This window comes from Lissotriton vulgaris, chromosome 9 (genome assembly GCF_964263255.1).
Source record: "Lissotriton vulgaris chromosome 9, aLisVul1.2, whole genome shotgun sequence".
Taxonomy (NCBI): domain Eukaryota; kingdom Metazoa; phylum Chordata; class Amphibia; order Caudata; family Salamandridae; genus Lissotriton; species Lissotriton vulgaris.
Window position 1 is genome coordinate 274799302 of NC_141697.1, and position 18987 is coordinate 274818288.

The 18987-nt window shown below is 43.8% G+C and overlaps 1 protein-coding gene across 1 annotated transcript in view; it reads left to right on the forward strand.

Moving 5' to 3' along the window:
* The window catches only part of AHSA1 (activator of HSP90 ATPase activity 1), a 214090-nt gene that overhangs the window by 23339 nt on the left and 171764 nt on the right, over positions 1-18987 (forward strand). The window contains exon 2 of the mRNA XM_086937559.1: positions 18552-18742. Coding sequence (XP_086793685.1) covers positions 18552-18742 — 191 coding nt within the window. The remainder of the gene's footprint in view (positions 1-18551; positions 18743-18987) is intronic.

Here is an 18987-nt window from a genome sequence, read left to right on the forward strand (position 1 = left end):
TCGAAAAGTCCAAACCACTCAGACCAAATAAGGTTTGGCTTGCCGGGCTTAGCCAAAAATGGAGGAGGTTGCATAAGTTGACTAATTTGCTGTTGGTTTGAAGCCATATTCAAACTGCTCAAAAATTGCAAACAAAATGAAAGATGATATAAACTGGACTTTAACGTCGTCTTGCAGGCAAATTCAAACTTTGAGATTCCAAGTATCTTGTTATAGATTCATGGAAAACAAGGCTTATAATAGTTGCACAAAGAATCCAAGAAAAAATAAATAAAAATTAACTCAAAGAAAATAAATAGAGTCAAAAACTCCGAGCTGTACCTCAAATTTGCCCAAAACAGGTGTGTGTATCACCGTGATACACCGAAAACGAGCTGTGAAGCCATCGGACATTCAATCCTGAAGAAATCGGTGTTTGCTACGCAGCGCGCAGACAAGGAAACTGCAGTCCCTTTCCCAATTCAAAATGGCCGCTCCGTCACGTAAACAGCGTGAGGACGCTTTCCTGGACCCTTCCCAGGGTCCTTTGCGCACACGCAACACTGTTTCTCAAAATTCTCCTCATCATCCCTATCCATCAGCATTCTGGACAGACAATCAGCACGAAAATTCTTACTACCCTGAATATGCTTAATGTCAAAATTGAACTCCTGCAGCTTTGAAACCAATCTTGTCAACCTAGCAGACATAGAATTGGTATTTGAAACTTTGTTAAAAATGAAAGACAGAGGCTTATGATCAGTCAAAATCTGAAATTTCCTTCCCCAGATATACATTTTAAATTTCTGCACCGCCCACACACAGGCTAGCGTCTCCCGTTCTATCGTGCTGTAATTTCTTTCAAAAGGCTTAAGTGCTCTTGATGCGAAAGCCACAGTTTGCTCATGACCTTTTACATTTTGACTAAAAACTGCACCTAGCCCATTTAAACTAGCATCAACAGTGATCATTGAAGGACAATCATCACGAAAAGCATGCATTGCCTTCGCAGAAATGACTAGATCTTTTACTCTCTCAAACATTGTTCAAATCCTCTGACCAGATACATTTTTGACCCTTCTTAAGCAGACAGCGAAGGGGTTCAACCATCTGAGCATAATTACACTCAAACTAGCATAGTATTCAGCTAGGCCAAGGAAAGAGCGCAAAGCATCTTTATCAGAAGGAGGCTTAGCATCTTTTAGTAGAGTGGTGTGGCTCACTGGTTAGAGGCGGCAGACCCAGAAGCAGAGGTCGACCCTGGACCAGGGTTCGATTCCCGATGCGGCAGGGTCTTGGGCCATGGTCAGCGGACTCGATAATTCTCGCCTCGGTGCCTACTCCAACCATGGGTCCCACTCAGCAACTCTGGGCAATAGCTTGCTTAATCTCTACTAACGGCCCCATCAGCGCCGGGGATGCTTGTCTTCACCTTGGAGATGCCCAGGAGGGACCATCTCACAGGGAAAGCCAGGATGGGTTCCCCAGCGGTATGCAGCGCCGGGACGCCCCTTTGCTAGGGCAGCTGTGCGCTTTACAAGTATACGACATTTAACATTTAGAGCTCTAATAACTGAAAACTTTGGACTAATGTCTTTATCAGAAATCGTATGCCCCAAGTAATCAAGTTCATTCACACCGAACTTACATTTGTCAGCCCTGATCGTCATTCCATTGCCTTCCGAAGTGCCCAGGACTTAAATGCTCATCACGGTTCTTTGTAAAAATCAGAATATCGTCCAAGTAAGCTTGGACCCCCACCATTCCCTTGAACATAGTCCATCAACCTCTGGAAAATACTAGCAGCCGAGGCCAGCCCAAAAGGGAGTCTCAGGAACTTAAACGCACCAAAAGGTGTTACAAACGTAGTAAGTTCCTGAGACTCCTCACTCAAAGGAATCTGGTGGTAGGCGGACTTTAAATCAATAAGGGAGAACCACCTAGCCTCCCCCAAATTGGCCAAGAGTTCGTGGATCTTAGGGAGGGTATGGCAATCCACCAGAATATTTTTATTCAACTCCCTCAAATCTGCGCAGAGCCTAATCTCTCCAGTTTTCTTCCTCGCCACGACAATCGGGGCGACCCATTGGGAAGACTCTGTAGGTTGAATAATTTTTTGATCACAAAGGTCATTTAACATTTTCTTCAACTCCTCCCTAGCACTCAATGGAACAGGACGTACTTTATGCATGACCGGCTGAGCGTCAGGAACCAGTCTGATTCTATGACTAAAATTCTTTATGCACCCTACTTGATCTTTAAAAACTTCCTTAAAATCTTGAAGCAAGTGCTTACAGTCAATTTCAGAACTTCCCACACTCATGACCTCCAAACTCCTCACCTTAATGGGATTCTCATCCCCTGGAACCAAATACAAGCCCATTTTTGCGAGGTCCTTCCACCCCACAATATTTTTCCCCTTAATTGCAACATACACTTTTGTCATAATACACCGTTCAAGAATTTCAACCTTTGACAAAAAGAACCCCAACATGTCAATGTCCTTTTCTCCAAACTCCTTTGGATTAATATCAGGGGGAGCTAAGTGAACATCCTTTCCCCAATTGTCATAAAAATAAGAGTCACGTAAAATAGTTATCGGAGAACCTGAATCTGCCATCACTGTTGTCTGGATTCCATCAATCAATGCTTCGCAAAAAGGACCCTTTATCTCCAAAAGATCCTTCTTATGATCCAACGTGAGCAGCAAGTTATCAAAATCTTCTGAACAGGACTCAACATTGTTGTTCACATTGCTAATTTGAACAACTCTCTTTTGCGCCTTACAGAACTTTTGAAAATGGCCAAACCTTTTGCAATTTGAACAACACTTGTTCAAAGCGGGACAATTAGGAAAGTTACCAATGTGAAATTTTGATCCACATCTGAAGCAAAACATTTGAGGCTTTCTGTAAACTGACATTGATGGAGTAGATCGTTTCTTTTCGCTGACCTTTCCACCTATAGCCAGAACCCCCTCATCAGCGGAATCTTCTTGCTGATAAACTATATTAACTTTAGCAGCACAAGCTTGCAAATCTTTAGTAGAAATAGTGGACCTTTCGATGCCCAGAGCCAAATCAACTACTTCCGAAAGAGGAGGATTTTTACAACTTAAAATCCTTTCTTTTATTTTATGTGAAGAACAATTAAAAACAAATTGGACCCTAATCATATCATCAACTGTTGGACCAAATTCACAAGTTATAGCAAGTACTCTCAATGCAGAAATATATTCCTCCACTTTCTCCTCTTCTTTTTGTTTACGTTTATAAAACTTATGTCGCTCCAACATAATGTTAGGTGATTCTGAAAACTGTTTTTTAAGCCTCTCTATAGCCTCCAAATAGACATTCCAACATCTATCCCCAGACCCAGACTGACCAGCTGGAAGTGGAATAGGAGGTAAACTTTGAAAAATACGTTGGGCAGCTAAACCCAAACTGCCAAAAAGAAGAGCATATTTCCTTTCTGGAGAATATTCTGTTGCATCTATGGCCACAATATGGTTTTCGAAAAGTCCAAACCACTCAGACCAAATAAGGTTTGGCCTGATGTGAGAAATCTTTCTGGGGACTTTAAGAATTTTGCTTTGGTCGCGGATGAACTTTCTGTAAAGGATAATGTTATTCTCGGAGGGGATAAATTTGTGCCCCGTCTAAATTGAGGGAAGTAGTTATTAAGATGGGTCATGAAGGCCATCTTGGTGTTACCAAAACTTGTATGAAAATTAGACAGCATTATTGGTGGCCGGGGTTGGTAGCTCAAGTTAGAGGACTTATTGATGGTTGTGAAGAATGCTTGCTTTCTGATAAGCACTGGAAGATTCCGAAGTTGTCACTTCATCCTACTGAATTTCCTGAGCAAGCTTGGGTTAAGGTGGCTCTGGATTTTTCCGGTCCATATTTAATTCTTCCGGAGGTGTGTAGGTATTTGATTCTGGCTGTTGACTATCATTCCAAATGGATGTATTATAAGTTTGTGGACGCGCCTAATACTGAGAATACAATCTTGTTTTTTAAAAAAATGTGTTTTTGGTTGAAGGGGCTCCTAGGTGTTCAGTCACCGATAACGGGACTCATTTTGTGTTGGAACGTATATGTTCGTTTTTGGGGTCTCTGGATATTAAACATCTGAAAGTTGCTAAGTACTCCCCCGCTTCTAATGGTTTGGTGGAGCCTTAAAGAAGGGATTCAAACTGCTATAGCGTCTGGTTTGGATGTCGGTTCATTTTTGGAAGAGAAAGTTTGGAGTTACAATGTGTCTCCGCATTGCACCACTGGGGTAACTCCCTTTGAGTTACTTGGGGGAAGAAAAGTTAATTCCTTACTTCTTCCTTCTTGGTTGGTCGGTAAGAATGAGGTGAAAGTGCAGGCTTCTGGTGTGTTGGAGAAGGTGAGGCGTAGTCCGGCTCTGATGAAAAAACGTTTTGACGGTAAAGGGTCGGTGGATGATGTTGATATTTCAGTTGGTGATTGGGTGTTATGCAAAAAACCCTTTAACGTTAGGAAAGGTGAGTCTCATTTTTATGACCCGATTCAGGTTTGTAAGGTTAGTAAAGGGGCTGTTTTCCTCAACGGTAGAGGTTGGTGGAATAAGAGACAGTTAGTCAAGTTGCGAAAAGATCAAGCTGAGTTAATTAAAAAAAAAAAGAAGAGTAGTTGTTCTAATGAATTGGAATGGACTTTTTGGTTGCAGAATCAAGGTGGAAGTAATGTTGTTGCTGCTCCTGCTTCCAGTGTTAATGGCAGTGCATTTGTTGTTCCTTCTTCTAATGCCGCTGTTCCGGTGGAAAGGAATGTCGTGGGGGACAGGTCTGCCAGAAGTGGGCGCACTATTAGATTACCTGCTATTTTTGGGGATTTTGTGACTTATTGAACTTTATTTGTTGCTTTCAGCTCATGTATTGTTTTTTTTTTTTTTTTTTTTTTGTTTTATATAAAGGGGGAGGTGTTGTAGTGGTCTGGTGTCTTTAGGAATGTTGAACATGTCTTCTCTTTTGGAATACTTTGTTAAGAATGCTTTGTTGTTCTTGAAGCGTGTGTTCCCGTGGATTCGATCAGCTGTTGGTGATCGTGATCCGAGGGAACACACTGCTCCGCACCATGGCTTAAGAAACCTGTATTTTAATAAAGAAGGATACTCTCAATCTACCTTCAACTTCGTGGAGACTCTTCTTATAATAGGAGGATACGTCATAGAAGGGAAGGAGAGTGAGATAAGGGATAGAGTGAGAAAGAGAAAGGTAGGTGGTGGTATTTAGCACAACACACTCCATGTCATTGGTGCAGCTGGTGCGCTCCTGTGCCTCCTTAAACCACAACAAAAGTCCAACATTCAGCAGTAGTTTGTCTCTGTTCGAATCATCCCAGCTGAGATTTTTGACCAATGAGTACGTTAAGAATCCAACTTAAATGGGCTAACAATCATTGTATGTGTAGTGGCATGGTCTCTGTCTAAACCCATACATCTGAATAAGCAGGAAACGTTCCAGTCTCCGAGCAGCATCCAGTATAGTCTTCAGTGGGGATCTCTTAATTTTATACATTATTTCTGGGGTATATTGAATCCGATGAAAATATTTAAATTAGAGCGGTTACTGCCTGATAGAGATTTCTAGTGCCCTGGCAAACATCATGGTCTCAATCACTATTCACTCCCGCCGTTTCCACCAAGTATCTCTTTCTCTTCTCTGCATCTTAAATAGGTCTTAGCACTCCCTTATTCTCTGTCACCTCGAAAATCAGGAGACATTCAAGTTGAGTTGAACTCTGTAATGGGGTTTAGGCTCTCCTTACATGGCTCGAGAGCATGGCGAATTGGGAAATTGTATTATATGCACATCAAAAGAAGTGTTCAAATCTGCATGCAGTTTGATGTGTGGGGACACTCCAACATCCCCTAATGTGCAAATATCAATCCAAGTGAGCCAAGTGATCACCCATAACTGTGTCTTCTTAGTTAGCCTGTTCATCCATGTGGTCCATGTCAAGGTTTTGAACTAACATTCCAACGACAACCTCTAGTCCGGAGTGAGACTTCCTATTATATGCCGTTAGTTCTCTTGTGCTATATGACATTGTTTATTTTGTGAGCTTTTGTATTTTTTATGCTTTCTGTTGATTCTGTTTTATAACCTCTTCATCAATCGAGGCTGCACCCAACAATGGAAATCTTTTCTCATAGTGACAAGAGAGCAAGCAACCTGTGAAGGTGGTGTAAGGAGTTCATTTACAGAGAATTTGGGACTCAAAGTACACATTGTGTGGTTTAGTACAGTCTTTGGTTTTAAATATTAAGACATGTCAGACCTTCTCACCGTCATCAGTGTCAACAGTATGTTTATTGTATATCAATAATTTACAAGAATATAAAATATTATAAAGACAGTAAAACATTGAATAAAAGAGAACCCTTCATTTTTATTAAAGAAAAACTAAGTGTAGTATCCCATTCAAATATACATTTCAAAGTTTCTTTATTGCTAAACAAAGCATAATTGAAACAGTAGTTGATGTTACTAAAAGTCTAAGATGAAAATAAACAAACCATTGTTCCGAATATCTCTCTTTGGAGTGCTCTCGTACATTTTTCTACTGAAAGCTATAGCTATTGAGGCTAGCAGTTGCTGTGACTACAATAAATAGAACTGTTTGCAATTCACTTTCTAGCATGGATTACTGTAGCCATGCCTGTGGATGGTGTAGTGCTCAATAAAGCAGAACAGGCCCTTGGCATCAAATGAAGCGAACAACCCGGGGATTTGGATCCAATTACCAGTGCAGCAAATGGCTATTGTCTTTATGATCCACCCTCATCTCTATAAAGTTGGTAATAGTTGAGAAGGAACATACTGTGGCATGTATGTTCATGAACTTATGTGTCAAAGACAATTACACTTTCTGGTGGATACGTCAACCTGCAGGTTCCTCACCTTGGAATAATCTAGGCACCCAGTCTTGATCTGGAAACTTCTCACACAGCTCTCCTAGCACCTGTAGTGTGCGCTGACTCCATGTCGACATCGTAAATGGTCTCACAGTGATCGCACTAGAGTCATATATTTAGCTCCCACCCGGAAATCCTAACATCAGTTCTGGGTTTGTTTCCACAAGTTCAGCGTTTCTCTCCTCAGCTCTTGGAGGAAAAGATTTTTGTCTAAAAATTATTTTATTCTAGGGATACGTCTCCACCAAAGAAGTTTAAGTTTACCTGCCCATAGTGTGATGTCATTGATAACCATTTTCCAAGTCTTCGAAGGGAACAAGGCATGGTTAAAAGGGGTAAAACACTCCTTTTCGATCAGGAGATCACTTGTTCTAGGCTCCATCCTCTCCAGAGCTAAAGGTTAGTGGTGTTCTTCCCCTCTGGCTTTGACGTCACCAGCCCGTTTTCTGCACTGCACCCTCCTGTGCCGAGGGTGATGCTAACCATAGTTATGGTGTCGGGTACAGATCCAGCCTTCTTCCTTCTGTCTGCCGGACATGTTCAAGAGAGCGCAACTCCCTCTGGTGCACTTGTTTGCCCCATGGGACTATTCAGGGCTCCACTTGAAGTCCATCGTTTAGTGCCATACAGGTTCCTCCTAGTGCCATCTCGCTTCGGTTCTCGGCGGGTTCCTCTTCAGAGCTGGCCGTGTGGATGTCTGTGCAGTCAGTAGCACCGCCTTTGACTCTACACACAGCTGCCAATACCTGCGACACCCCTGGGCCTTCCTCCCTGCTTCTGCCCTCACCTGTTCAGGAACCACACTTGTATAACCTGTAAAGAACACTTGGTCTAGAAAAAAAGCTTGCTGCCTCTTGAGAAGCGAAGTAGTAAGGAGGAGGATCTGGTGCCCGAAGGTTGTATTGGAATAATATAAACAATCTCTTTGGGTCAGACTGGGATCAGCAGTCTTCAGATGGCTATGGGGATCCTGATGATGCTAACCTATTACCCTCCTCCGACTCAAGGCATTTAATGGCCCTTCAGACTGTGTCTGACATTAATATTGACCCAATCCTTGGTTTAGCATCTGCGGAAGGGCTTCATGTCATACAGTGCTTAAGAAAGCAGCTGAGGGTGTTTTTACTCCCTATTCTATTGGTGGAGTATTGATTGATGCCCTACAGTTCAACATCACTTCTCTTGAATCTCTGCTTCTCTTTAATGAAGCCCTAAAAAAGCTGTAAAAGATCCATGTTCTTAACCTTCATCATGCCCAGCGGTACACCAGACAGCATTAGGCTATAGACAGTCCCTTGGAGACCCAGCGTTCTTATTCATCCACCCCCCTCAGGTAGTATGGTGGTTCAAGTCTCCTCCACTCGATCTGGGAGCTATTGACAAGCTCCCCTGCCTAAGAACGTCTCGGCCCGGAACTGGAATCGGGTGAACCTTTAATACTCTCTGCTCCTCTTTGGCGACCTCTTCTCACGACTTATCTGACCTTCCCCTCGACCTCCAAGTGGACGCCGTTAACAGCTGGCTGTCCACCTCCTGCGACCTGGTCGATCCCCCTCAGGAGGGTCAGGTCTTCCCGCCTCCACGAAGCTAACAGATGGTTTTCCAGTGATCTCAAAACTCTTAAACTGGCTCTTAGACAGTCAGAGCGTCAGTGGAGGCGCAATTACTGCCCCTCTATGAGGGCTCGATACATATCTCTTCTTCACAACTACAAGAAAGCTATTCTCTTAGCTAAAACGGAATATTTTACTGGGAAGATCTTACTGGCGGCTAATAAACCCAAGGAGATCTTCTCCATCGTCCATAACCTAGCTGCATCGGACAGAGCTAATCCCAATCTTGTCCCCTCTCTAGTTCTTTGCCATTCTCAACGATTTTTTCCTCGAGAAAATAGCTAACATTAAACGAAATATTCCTTTGTCACTCTCCTCCCTTCCCTTTACCCCCCCCCCCGCTTCCTTCCCTTGACCATTTTTCACCTATTTCCAAGGAGTCTTTCCTTGCTCTGCTCAGAAAGGTCAAGTCAGGTCAGGCTCCCCCGCCGACTGTGGCCCGGCGCACATCCTTAGGGAGTTGTTTTCCGGTTGCCCTGATCCTCCCTTGTCCCTTCTCAACGCTTCCATCTCTCAAGGTATTGTCCCGGCCTTTTTCAAATCGGCCACAGTCATCCCCATTCTAAAAAAAAAACGGTGCTGACCCCACTCTTCCTGCCAATTTTAGGCCCAATTCCTTGCTCCCTTATCTGGGCAAGATCTTGGAGAGCCATATTACTTCCTGTCTCTCAGCTTACATCGAGGACAACCATCTCCTGGCCTCCCATCAAGCGGCTTCCGTCTGGCCTACTCGACGGAATCTGTGGTCCTTTCCGTCCTGGACGAGCTGAAGAGCAAGGCAGATTCTAACATTCCCCAAGCCTTGGTACTACTTGATCTGTCCGCTGCTTTCGAAACGGTCGATCATTCCATTCTCCTCGATCGTGTCAGAGCAGCGGGCATCCGGGGAACCGCTCTCACTTTATTGTGTTTTTATCTAGGAACCTGAATCAATATTGCTATTTTATGCCCTTGTACGGCTATAATCAATAATATCCCTATAATGGCATAAGAATCAGATCCATATTTAAGTAAATAGCCCTTGCAGTCCAAAGCACGGCAGAAGCTACTTCCTTGGATTCCTAGAAAGCACAACGAGTTCTTTCGACACACCAAACCTCCAGCAACCTGGGAAATCCCCATTTGCTTTTGTTTTGTTTTGATTTGTCATAGAACTCCTGCGAGCACTGTAAGAACGGCCAGTTCTTAGTGACATCTTTATTGACGTCTTATGTCCAACCTTACGTCAAACCCGGCACCTCTCAGGTATAAATATACCAACGTTGCCTTAAGCAAACACACGGTGGTGGTTTTGGAACAGAGCAGCTATCTACTTGCCCAAGAGCCCAGCTGATGCGAGAGCCCACGGACGCTGCCCCTCCTCTTTGACGCGCTGAGAAAGACGCTGTCTTTTTCTCCAGCCGAGAAAATCCACCTCCGGCGTTTCCAGCCTACCCTTGCGGGTTGCTGGAATATCGAGTCCTGAGGAAAGAGATACCAGACCTCCCACATTCTATTACCAAGGTACGGAGCTGACTAAACCCTTAAAGAGAATTCTTGAGTCAGATTCTTGGCAAAACCAGCTTAACTTAAACTGCTACTTACTTACTCCTTCCCACGTATTAGGCTTAGGTCAGGTACACCGGGGTAGGCGTATTTAGAAGCACCAGTTGAGTACTTTAGTCAATGTATATATGTATGTATAGATTTTATCCATTTTAAGTATCTTATGGCTAAGAAACCATATCAATGCTTTTACAGTATTATTTCATAATACTCCTTTTACTGTACGCACTTTACTTTACATTAAGTATTGCAATTGTGGCAATTCATTTCTCTTGCATGAGAAGGAAGACTGCTCAATAAATTATACCTTTTTATTGAAAACGCCCGTCTCTCTCTTCTCTGCACTCTGGTGAAACTAAGTACGCACAATTGACTGAGTGAAATAGCTGTCTATTGTTTTCACACGACTCTAGAGATATACTCTTATTCTGAGGGAGCAAAGTTGTCATGTAATATGGTTGTCGGAAGCTAATCCCTTCTTGTCTATACAGGGAGGTTAAACTCCTCCTTGTTTATCCGAGAAATTTTCTAGTGACCTCTGAGCTAGCTGGCAAACCTTAAGTCTAATATAGTCAGTAGAGACCTAGTCGACCTCAGTCCTACGTCTACACTGCTGAATATATTATTCCAATGCGCAGAGCCTATTGGGAATATAGGAACTACACTACAACTTGGCTCGCTTCATTTCTTCAAGGCCGGACGCAGGCGGTTCAACTTTCGGGCTTTACCGCCCCTACCCGTCCTGTGCCCTGTGGGGTTCCCCAAGGCTCTTCCCTTCCCCCTCTTCTTTTTAATCTTTACATCTATCCCCTTATTGTTTCTCTGCTCAACATGGAGGTCTCTGTATTCAATTACGCGGACTATCTCCAGCTTGTTTTTGATCTCTCCTCCTCCCCGGACTCCGTCCTTAAATTTCAAACTACACTTATCTTTATTTCTGATTGGATGAATCAAAATCATCTAAAACTTAATCCGGACAAAACAGAGTTGGTCTTGACTGGCGGCCCTACCAGTCCCTGGACCTCCGCCTTTTGGCCCTCCATTCTTGGCCCTCCCCCGGCTCCTTCTGCTTCAGTTAAAACTTTGGGAATCAAAATCAGCCAGGACCTCTCCATGCGTCCTAAGATTAGCTCTTTTGTTTCATCCTGCTTTCTGTCCCTTAGAATTATTCGTAAGATCTCCCGTGTTTTTTTTCCCCTCGAAGCCCTTAAACTTATTGTTTTGGCCATGACTCTCTCCCGTTTGGACTACGGGAACGGCTTGTACATGGGCATACCTGCCTACGAACTGCGGCGCCTTTAGTCCATCCAGAATCAGGCCGCTCGTCTCATTTACCGGCTCCCTAAGTTCTATCATACTACCCCCCCCCCTACTTAAGTCTCTTCATTGGCTCCCCATCTTGCAGAGAACTCTCTTCAAGATGGGTTGCATGGTCTTCTTGGCCCGTGCCGGTACGGCCCCAGTCTACATCAACTCCATGATTACCCCCTACCTCCCGTGCTGCAACCTCCGCTCGTCCACCCAGGCCCTCCTCAGTGTCCCTCGCTTTCGAAGGTCCAGAGTGGGCGGCACTAGGTTCTCTATTCTTGCCCCCCGCTTGTGGAACAGTCTCCCTCTGACTATCAGATCCATGACAGTATACCTGCACTTTTGTAAAGCACGCAAAACCCATCTGTTTGCCCAAGCCTTCTCTCTATAGTAATTTCCTGGTGTTCCCCTTCCCATGCTTGTCAATCCCTCAGCTCCAGGAAACCGCTTCGTAGCAGAGCGCTTTAAAAATCCTTTCAATTTCCACTGCTAAGTGCTTTTTGATCCAAAGGCAGACAAATGCTAAAATGTTTCAAAGTGTATGTAGAGACGCTGCAAAATATCTAGGAGACCTAAAGCCTTCAGTTGAGGCTTTTATTCTGACAAATCAAATATACACCAGCTGTTCAACAGTAGCATTTATCCCCTTTTTACGATCACACAGGGGCAGGAGCAAGGGATTTGATTGTCTGGACCAGCTTCCTTTTTTCTCCCATTCCCCTGCACCGCCATGGAAGCTAAACTAGCTTCTCTGTCGGAGGATGGGGTTCTATAAGCATCGAATGCCGTTTCTTTAGACCAGTGGGTCCTGCAAATCATAGCAAAGGTGTTTATTCTTCCAGCAGCAACGTCCTTCGTTCCCTTCCCCACATTCCCATACTTTAGAAGATTATCCACCCACCATGCAAACTCAGGTGGCACCCCTGCTGCAGAAAGGCGCAAATGAGTTGCTACTAAAGCAGGAACTTGAGTAGGGGTGCTACACTCAGTACTTTCTTGTGCTCAGGAAGGACAGCAGCCTTTGTTGATCCTAGACCTAAAGCTTCTGACTTGATACCTGCGCAAGGAGAAGTTCAGGATGCTATCCCTCACTCAGGTTATGCTAGTGCTGGATGCGGAAGATTGGATTGTTGTCTCTTTACCTGCAGTACATGTGCTTTCATATTGTTATCCTGTATTCATATTATAAATATTTTTTTGTGGTCGGTTCCACTCGTTACCAATTTGCGGGTCTTCCCTTTGAATTGGTTTTTGCATTGAGTCTTCAAAGTAATGATGGTGCGCACAGCCCATCTTAAAAGGTTGGGTATCGCAGTGTTTCTGTACCTGTGACTTGCTGCTTAAAGCTGATTCCCCACTGTTGGTGTCGCACCACCTGCAGATGACCGACTTACTGCTGTAGACTTATTTATGATCAATGTACCTAAGTCTCACCTAAGTCCCCTTGAAACTCCTGTTTGTAAAGGATACAACCTTGCCCCAGGCATACTCTCCTCCTCAGAGAATCCATGACATTCTGGTTGTGATTCCGATGTTTTGGGTGAGAGCTCGGATTCTAGTCCTTAAAATCTTAAGCCTACTCTGTTTGACTTCTTGAATCCTCCTGGTCTCGTGCACATGATGGCTTATGTAGGTCCTCCACGACCACAATGTGGTATGTCAACAAGCAAGGAGAAGTGGGGGTTGGGGTCTCAATTGCTAGTAAGCGTTAATGCCCTGGTCTTTGTCACACCAACATGGGCCATGGAGGGTAGCCAACCATCTAACTTTCAATGTCCGAGTCAACAGCCTAGGTCACTATCATCTTTCCGACCACAGGTGGAGTTTTCATCAAGAAGTGGCTCAGGACTTTTTTGACCTGTGGGGCCTGCCTCAGGTGGACCTTTTTGCAACTTACAGCAGCATAATTTGTCTGAACTTCCGTGCCCTTTACCATCCGTCTCCGGGATCCTTGGTGGACATGTTTCAGTTGAAGTGGAAGTTTCCCCGTAACTTTTCCTCCCATAACTTTTGGTTCCTTATTTTCAACAAAAAAAATTGCTTGGGCCGGGCCCCCAGCATTCTCCTCTATCCGAACTTGACAAGAAGGGTGTGGTACACTGACCTCCAGCACACATCCCTGTGTGCTCTCGTTATTCTCCCTCAAGAGTGGACTTGCTTTCCCAATTGGGGCCAGGTCCAGCACCCCAATCTCAAAGTATTACAACGTCCGACATGGAGATTGGGCTGAGTAATCAGAGTTCCGTAAGCTTCCACTTGGGGTGATCAGCATGATCAAATTATCTTGTCGTCCCTCTACTTAGTCGGATTATTCTGGGAGAGGGAATACATTTATAGCCTGGTGTACAGGGAGGCACCGTGATCTCAGGAAACTGACCTCCGCTAACTTCCCACACACAGTTCACGTTGTCTGAGAGTCAGCAAAGTTGTGCAGTTGGCATTATCAAGGTAATATAATAGGTTGTTTGTCAGCCCATTTCGTTCTCTCTCTAGGGCCAAAGATCCTTGTTCAAGTGTCCAGTGGTTGACCGGTTTTTAAGGGTTTGATAAATTAGTTTCCACCAGTTCCATTTGGAATGCCTCCAGGACCTGAAGTTAGTGTTGACATTCTCAAGGAGTGCTGGTTGGAGCCCATGTATAGTTGCGAGTTGAGGTTACTTACTTTGAATTTGATATTTTTGGTTGTAGTTACCTCTGCTTCATGTATTAGTGAGCTACATGCCCTGAGTGTTCGTCCACCTTTTTATATGCTTCTTTCCAGACAAGCTGAAACTGCAAACTAAAATGGCATTCTTACCTAAGTTGGTGACTACATCTCATTTGGGACAGTTGCCCACCTTCTATCCAAAGCCCCACCACACCAAAGAGTCGTCCTCATTGCATAGGCTGGGCCTCAGACCGGTGGTAAGCTATTACAATATCGGTACGAAAGTGATTATATTGGACGGTCAGCTCTTTGTCTGGTACACTGGCAAGAAGTAAAGCACAGTGATTCAAAAGAGAACACTTTTTCTACTGGCTTAAGAGCTGTTACCAGCAAAGAAAGAACGGCCTGAGGCAATCTGTGCCCATTCCACCAGTAAAAGTCTTCCACTACGACCTTGTGTAGAGGTGTGCAGGAGGTGGACATTTGTAAAGTGACAATGTGCATCCCTCCACACATTTGCAAAATAGGATTATTTTGAATTGGGGGTGAGGGGGGCACTTCGCCCACTCAGTCCTGCAGGATTTCCTCATTTTTATTTTCCTTCAGGCCCACCACCTTAGGGGTAACCTTTCTTGGATCAATAATCTTCGTATGCCTTCAAAACTGTGCCAATTCGGGCCCATTTGTACAAAATTCCCATTTTAAATTTCGCAAATGTCAAATCCTAAGAAATTGCTATTCAAGAATTGCAACTTGAAATGTACTTGATTGCAACTCCATAGGAATAGCTCCCAGGAAATCGCGAATTCTTATTAGGAAATCACAAACTTGAAACTGTAAAACATTCTTGCCTAAGGCTCCCCCACGCCCCTTTAAATGTAAGGAAAAAAGATTGGTGCTTGTTTAAAGTGCTCCAAAACTCTCGGGCAAGAGAGCACTCTATGGCACTAGAAAAAATGCATGTTGAGTGCATTTTTAACAAGCATTTTCAATGCAATAGGTCTCGCATTTGCGAGAGTTTAGGCTATTGGCATTGTAAATGACTGCCTTTTATTTATCTGTTTAGATAATTGAGACATAATAGTAATTATCAATTACAATGCCAATAGCTCATAGAAAATAGTGCTTAGAGACTAAATAAGACATAGCGTGTAACAGAAGTAAAAGGGCCAGTCCTCATGGGAAGTTACAAATGAAGTCAAGGCCTTACACAGGAAGGACTAACAAGCCTACTAACTAATCAGAAGCCAGCATTTACAAAGGACAATGACAAGCCAATAAAACGAGGGCAGAGCTTCAAGTCCAAACATGAATACGGCTTACCTCGCAGAGCAGCGCATGCACTGCCCAGGCTCGACCTAAAAACTACTGGCGAGATTAGTGAGGAACATTGATGGACAGCTATGGAGTTTGGTAAGCGGGTTGGGAAACATCCATATGTGGAGATCCTCTGTGGAAAATGTAAGGCATGGGGAGATAGAATAGGGAGATTCTCTGGAACATTAATTTGAGCTAACAGTACAGCTAAAGAGATTCTGGCAAGATTTCTGAACTGCATGTACAGGTGGAGAAACTTGAAAGGGCTACCGCGGTAATATTCACGTATTTGTTATTTGTAAAGGCTGTCATGCAACCGGAAGCTGCATCAGCACAAAATGGACAAGGAATAATGAAAGCAGGTGTGAGGGGCGGGACGGAGCTGGCGTGCTTCATTATATGAAAAACTCCAACCTCGACAACCCTGAAATGATGCAACGTTTCAAAGAGTATGCAGGTTCTACTACTGAACAGGTAATTTAGTCTTGGGCATCTGACTACACTGAAGGGCTAGGAAGTGTCTGAAGAGTCCATAAGAGGATGTGATCCCACCTATATGCTGAAAGGAAAAGGGCTGCCTTCGGGAACAGGTACAGACTTGACATACAAGAAGGACAAATGTGGGGTCTGCGAGGATGTTGGAGAGGAGCAAGCCCAGATGTTTTAAATGTTTGCAAATGTTTCACGTCTGTATGCACCAACTGATTCATTGCTGTAAATACCTACTGTATAACTTTCTTTCTTTTGGAATTTTAGAATTCCTGAGCTTATGTAACTATATTTGGTACCGCTTGGTAATCTTTGAACTCTGGAACTACCCATGTAATGACATATCTATGTGTAAAGGCACCTTCAGAAAATGTTTCCGCTATATAAACATGTCAAAATAACATTTTAAAAAGTGAAGATCCTTGTAATGAATGCACAGGTGGGAAGGTTGCTGTACCGCTCCTTGCACCAATCACACCCCCACACAGCCCTCCCTCTCAGCAGGAGCCCAGCAACTGTCTTCACCTCAGCAGACTGTCCCTTTCTCTGCCGACACACGGTTGACCTGCCTAAACTTTCACAGCAGGTGACACTCAATCACCCGCCGTTGTCAATTTTATGTTGGGTCTTTTAAGGCCTCGTCGTGAGGTCAAAGGAACCGGGGCATAGCGGATGCGCGTCACGTGCTCCGACAATACACTGTATCTCAGTTCACTAATCCGCTAAGAAAAGGCTGGAATTATGTGGCAGTAGAAGACCAAATGATGCAGTATTGAGAGGCAAAATGCGGCACAATCTGTAGCGTTTCTTTTTTGTGTGTATTTTTTTTGCCATTTTAACCATTAACACCGAATGGCTAAAGTTATACCTCATTAGTAACCTGTTTATTACTCCTACAAAGCAACCAGCAACTGCAATTTGAACCGCTTATCTTTGTAAATAATTTGTGACAACGCAGAACCACGCATGCGCTTTTTGCTTAACTTTTTATCCATATCATCTAAAAACATTTTTTGAGGTGAAATCTGCAAGTTGTTCTAAGGGTGGAGCAGTGTGGGGCAAATGCGGCTAATCTGTAGTTATAACTAAAATGCTGCAGAATCACATAATTCTGGTGGCTCTGACCGAGCCAACCGGTCAGTGATCCACATGCTAAATCTCCCTCAAAAAGAAGCTGCTTTCCAGGTAACAATAAACAAAGTGCATTCAGTCTGCACTGTAAGCAAGTAAAACAAGATGGTCCCTGAAAACTCAAACATGTATGTATTCAAAGTCTAGAGGGAAAATTATACTAAAAGACCTGTATAAAGCACAGAAACGTAACATAAATCTTAAAATATGTGTTCATTGACACCCAAGGCAATGGAGTTTTCTCATTACCCCTAGAAGAACAAACGTTTTAGTTAATCCTGCAAAGAAACCTCAAATTCATGCCATCCAAAAATGTGCCAGTCTTTGCGGAATGTGGAGTGTATTGCCAAGGCATGCATGCCTGGGCCCCAGTCTGGCTTCGAAAGCTACTCGTGGTGCGTGCCTTGAGGCTTGCCCCAATCGTCTGCATGAATTAAAGCGGCAGTGAAAGCGATCGCTATTGCACAAAACACGCCCGCAAGTGGTGCGCGTGCCACAGCGACACACGTGGTTTCAATTATCGCGCCCGTGTCTGGGCACGATAATTGAAACCACAAGGCCTATTGGTGTCTATTACGCGCACCAAGCGCGTAATAGACACCAATAGGCCATGGGCGGAGCAATGCGCCCGCCTTTTGCCTATTGCGTGCAGTCTTTTAGAAAAAGACACACGCAAAGGCCAATCTCGTCGCACCGAAGGAAAAGCACACACACGAGCGTGTGCGATTTCCTAGATCAGCTTGAAAACCCCGTTTTCAGATACTAAAGATCTTGTGCTGCTGACAGTGGTGCGCATTGCACCGCTAGGCGCGAGACCTAAAAATTGCTCCTAGCTATCATTGGATTCGATTAGAGGGTAATAGCATTTTCTAAATGCCCATTTTGCATTTAGGAAATGCCATGTATATGTCATTAGGAAGTCGCAAATAGGAAATCCCTTTTTGCAGTTTCCTAAGTTAGAAATCGCAAAATATGATTTCTACTGGGTAGAAATCGCATTTTTTAATAGCGTTTCTTCTATCTTTTGTACATAAGGCTAGACCATTCAGCATTTCTTAACTGACCGAAATAGCGATTTGGCCAGTTAAGAAATGTTAAATAGTTTCATACATATGGGCCTTGGTCTGTACGTACAGATGTTTCTCTCTTCTACGTCTCGGTCGGGGGGAGGGGGGTAGAGGGGGATACGAACGAACCTCATAGTGCCCCAGTGGGCACTGCATGGCTCTGGTGATGTTATCATGATGCCACCGCCAATGTTGACATGAAGCCTGCACCCCATACTGGATCCTTGAAAATGTTTCTGGATCCAGACCCATGTCTTATATATTCAGTGGTGAGTGAGGAATGTGCAGGTAGAGCGTCCGCCAAAAAGATTGTTACAGAAGGCAAGCAACTTTTTAAAATTAAGTTGTTTATGGAAACTGAAGGGAGTCTTTTTAATTGGTTTGGTTGGTCTGAATGGGGAGCCTGTTCTTTTACCTATGGTGCACACTTGCTGTCTTTGTTGTGAACATGTGCTTGTTGTTAATTCTTGTGCAGAATGTGTGACATTCCTACTTCTTCCATGACAGGACGGAGCGAGATGCATCCAGCTGGTCTACAGACAAACTGAAAACGTTGCTGATGGCAGTGAGGGTAGAAAGTGAGGAGGGGGTGTGTGAGGTGACTGAAGTGAGCAAAGTCGAAGGTGAAGCCTCAATCAACAATCGCAAGGGCAAACTCATCTTTTTCTATGAGTGGAATATTAAACTTGATTGGAAAGGTAAGTATGCAAATGGGGTGGCAACATAATTTTTGCTGGAGGCAAGAAGGAGGGGGTGGGGAAAAGACTGTGGTAGTTGCTTAGCCATTATAAAATCCAAGAATTTGTGCTCCATACAGCCAGTTTAAAGTTGTTTGCTTTTGTATAGTATTAACCCTGATTTCCATTGCATTACAGCACATTCAAAAGTTTGATTTCCATTAATCTGCAACTTGGAAGATTATGCTTTATATTTTTGGTGTTTG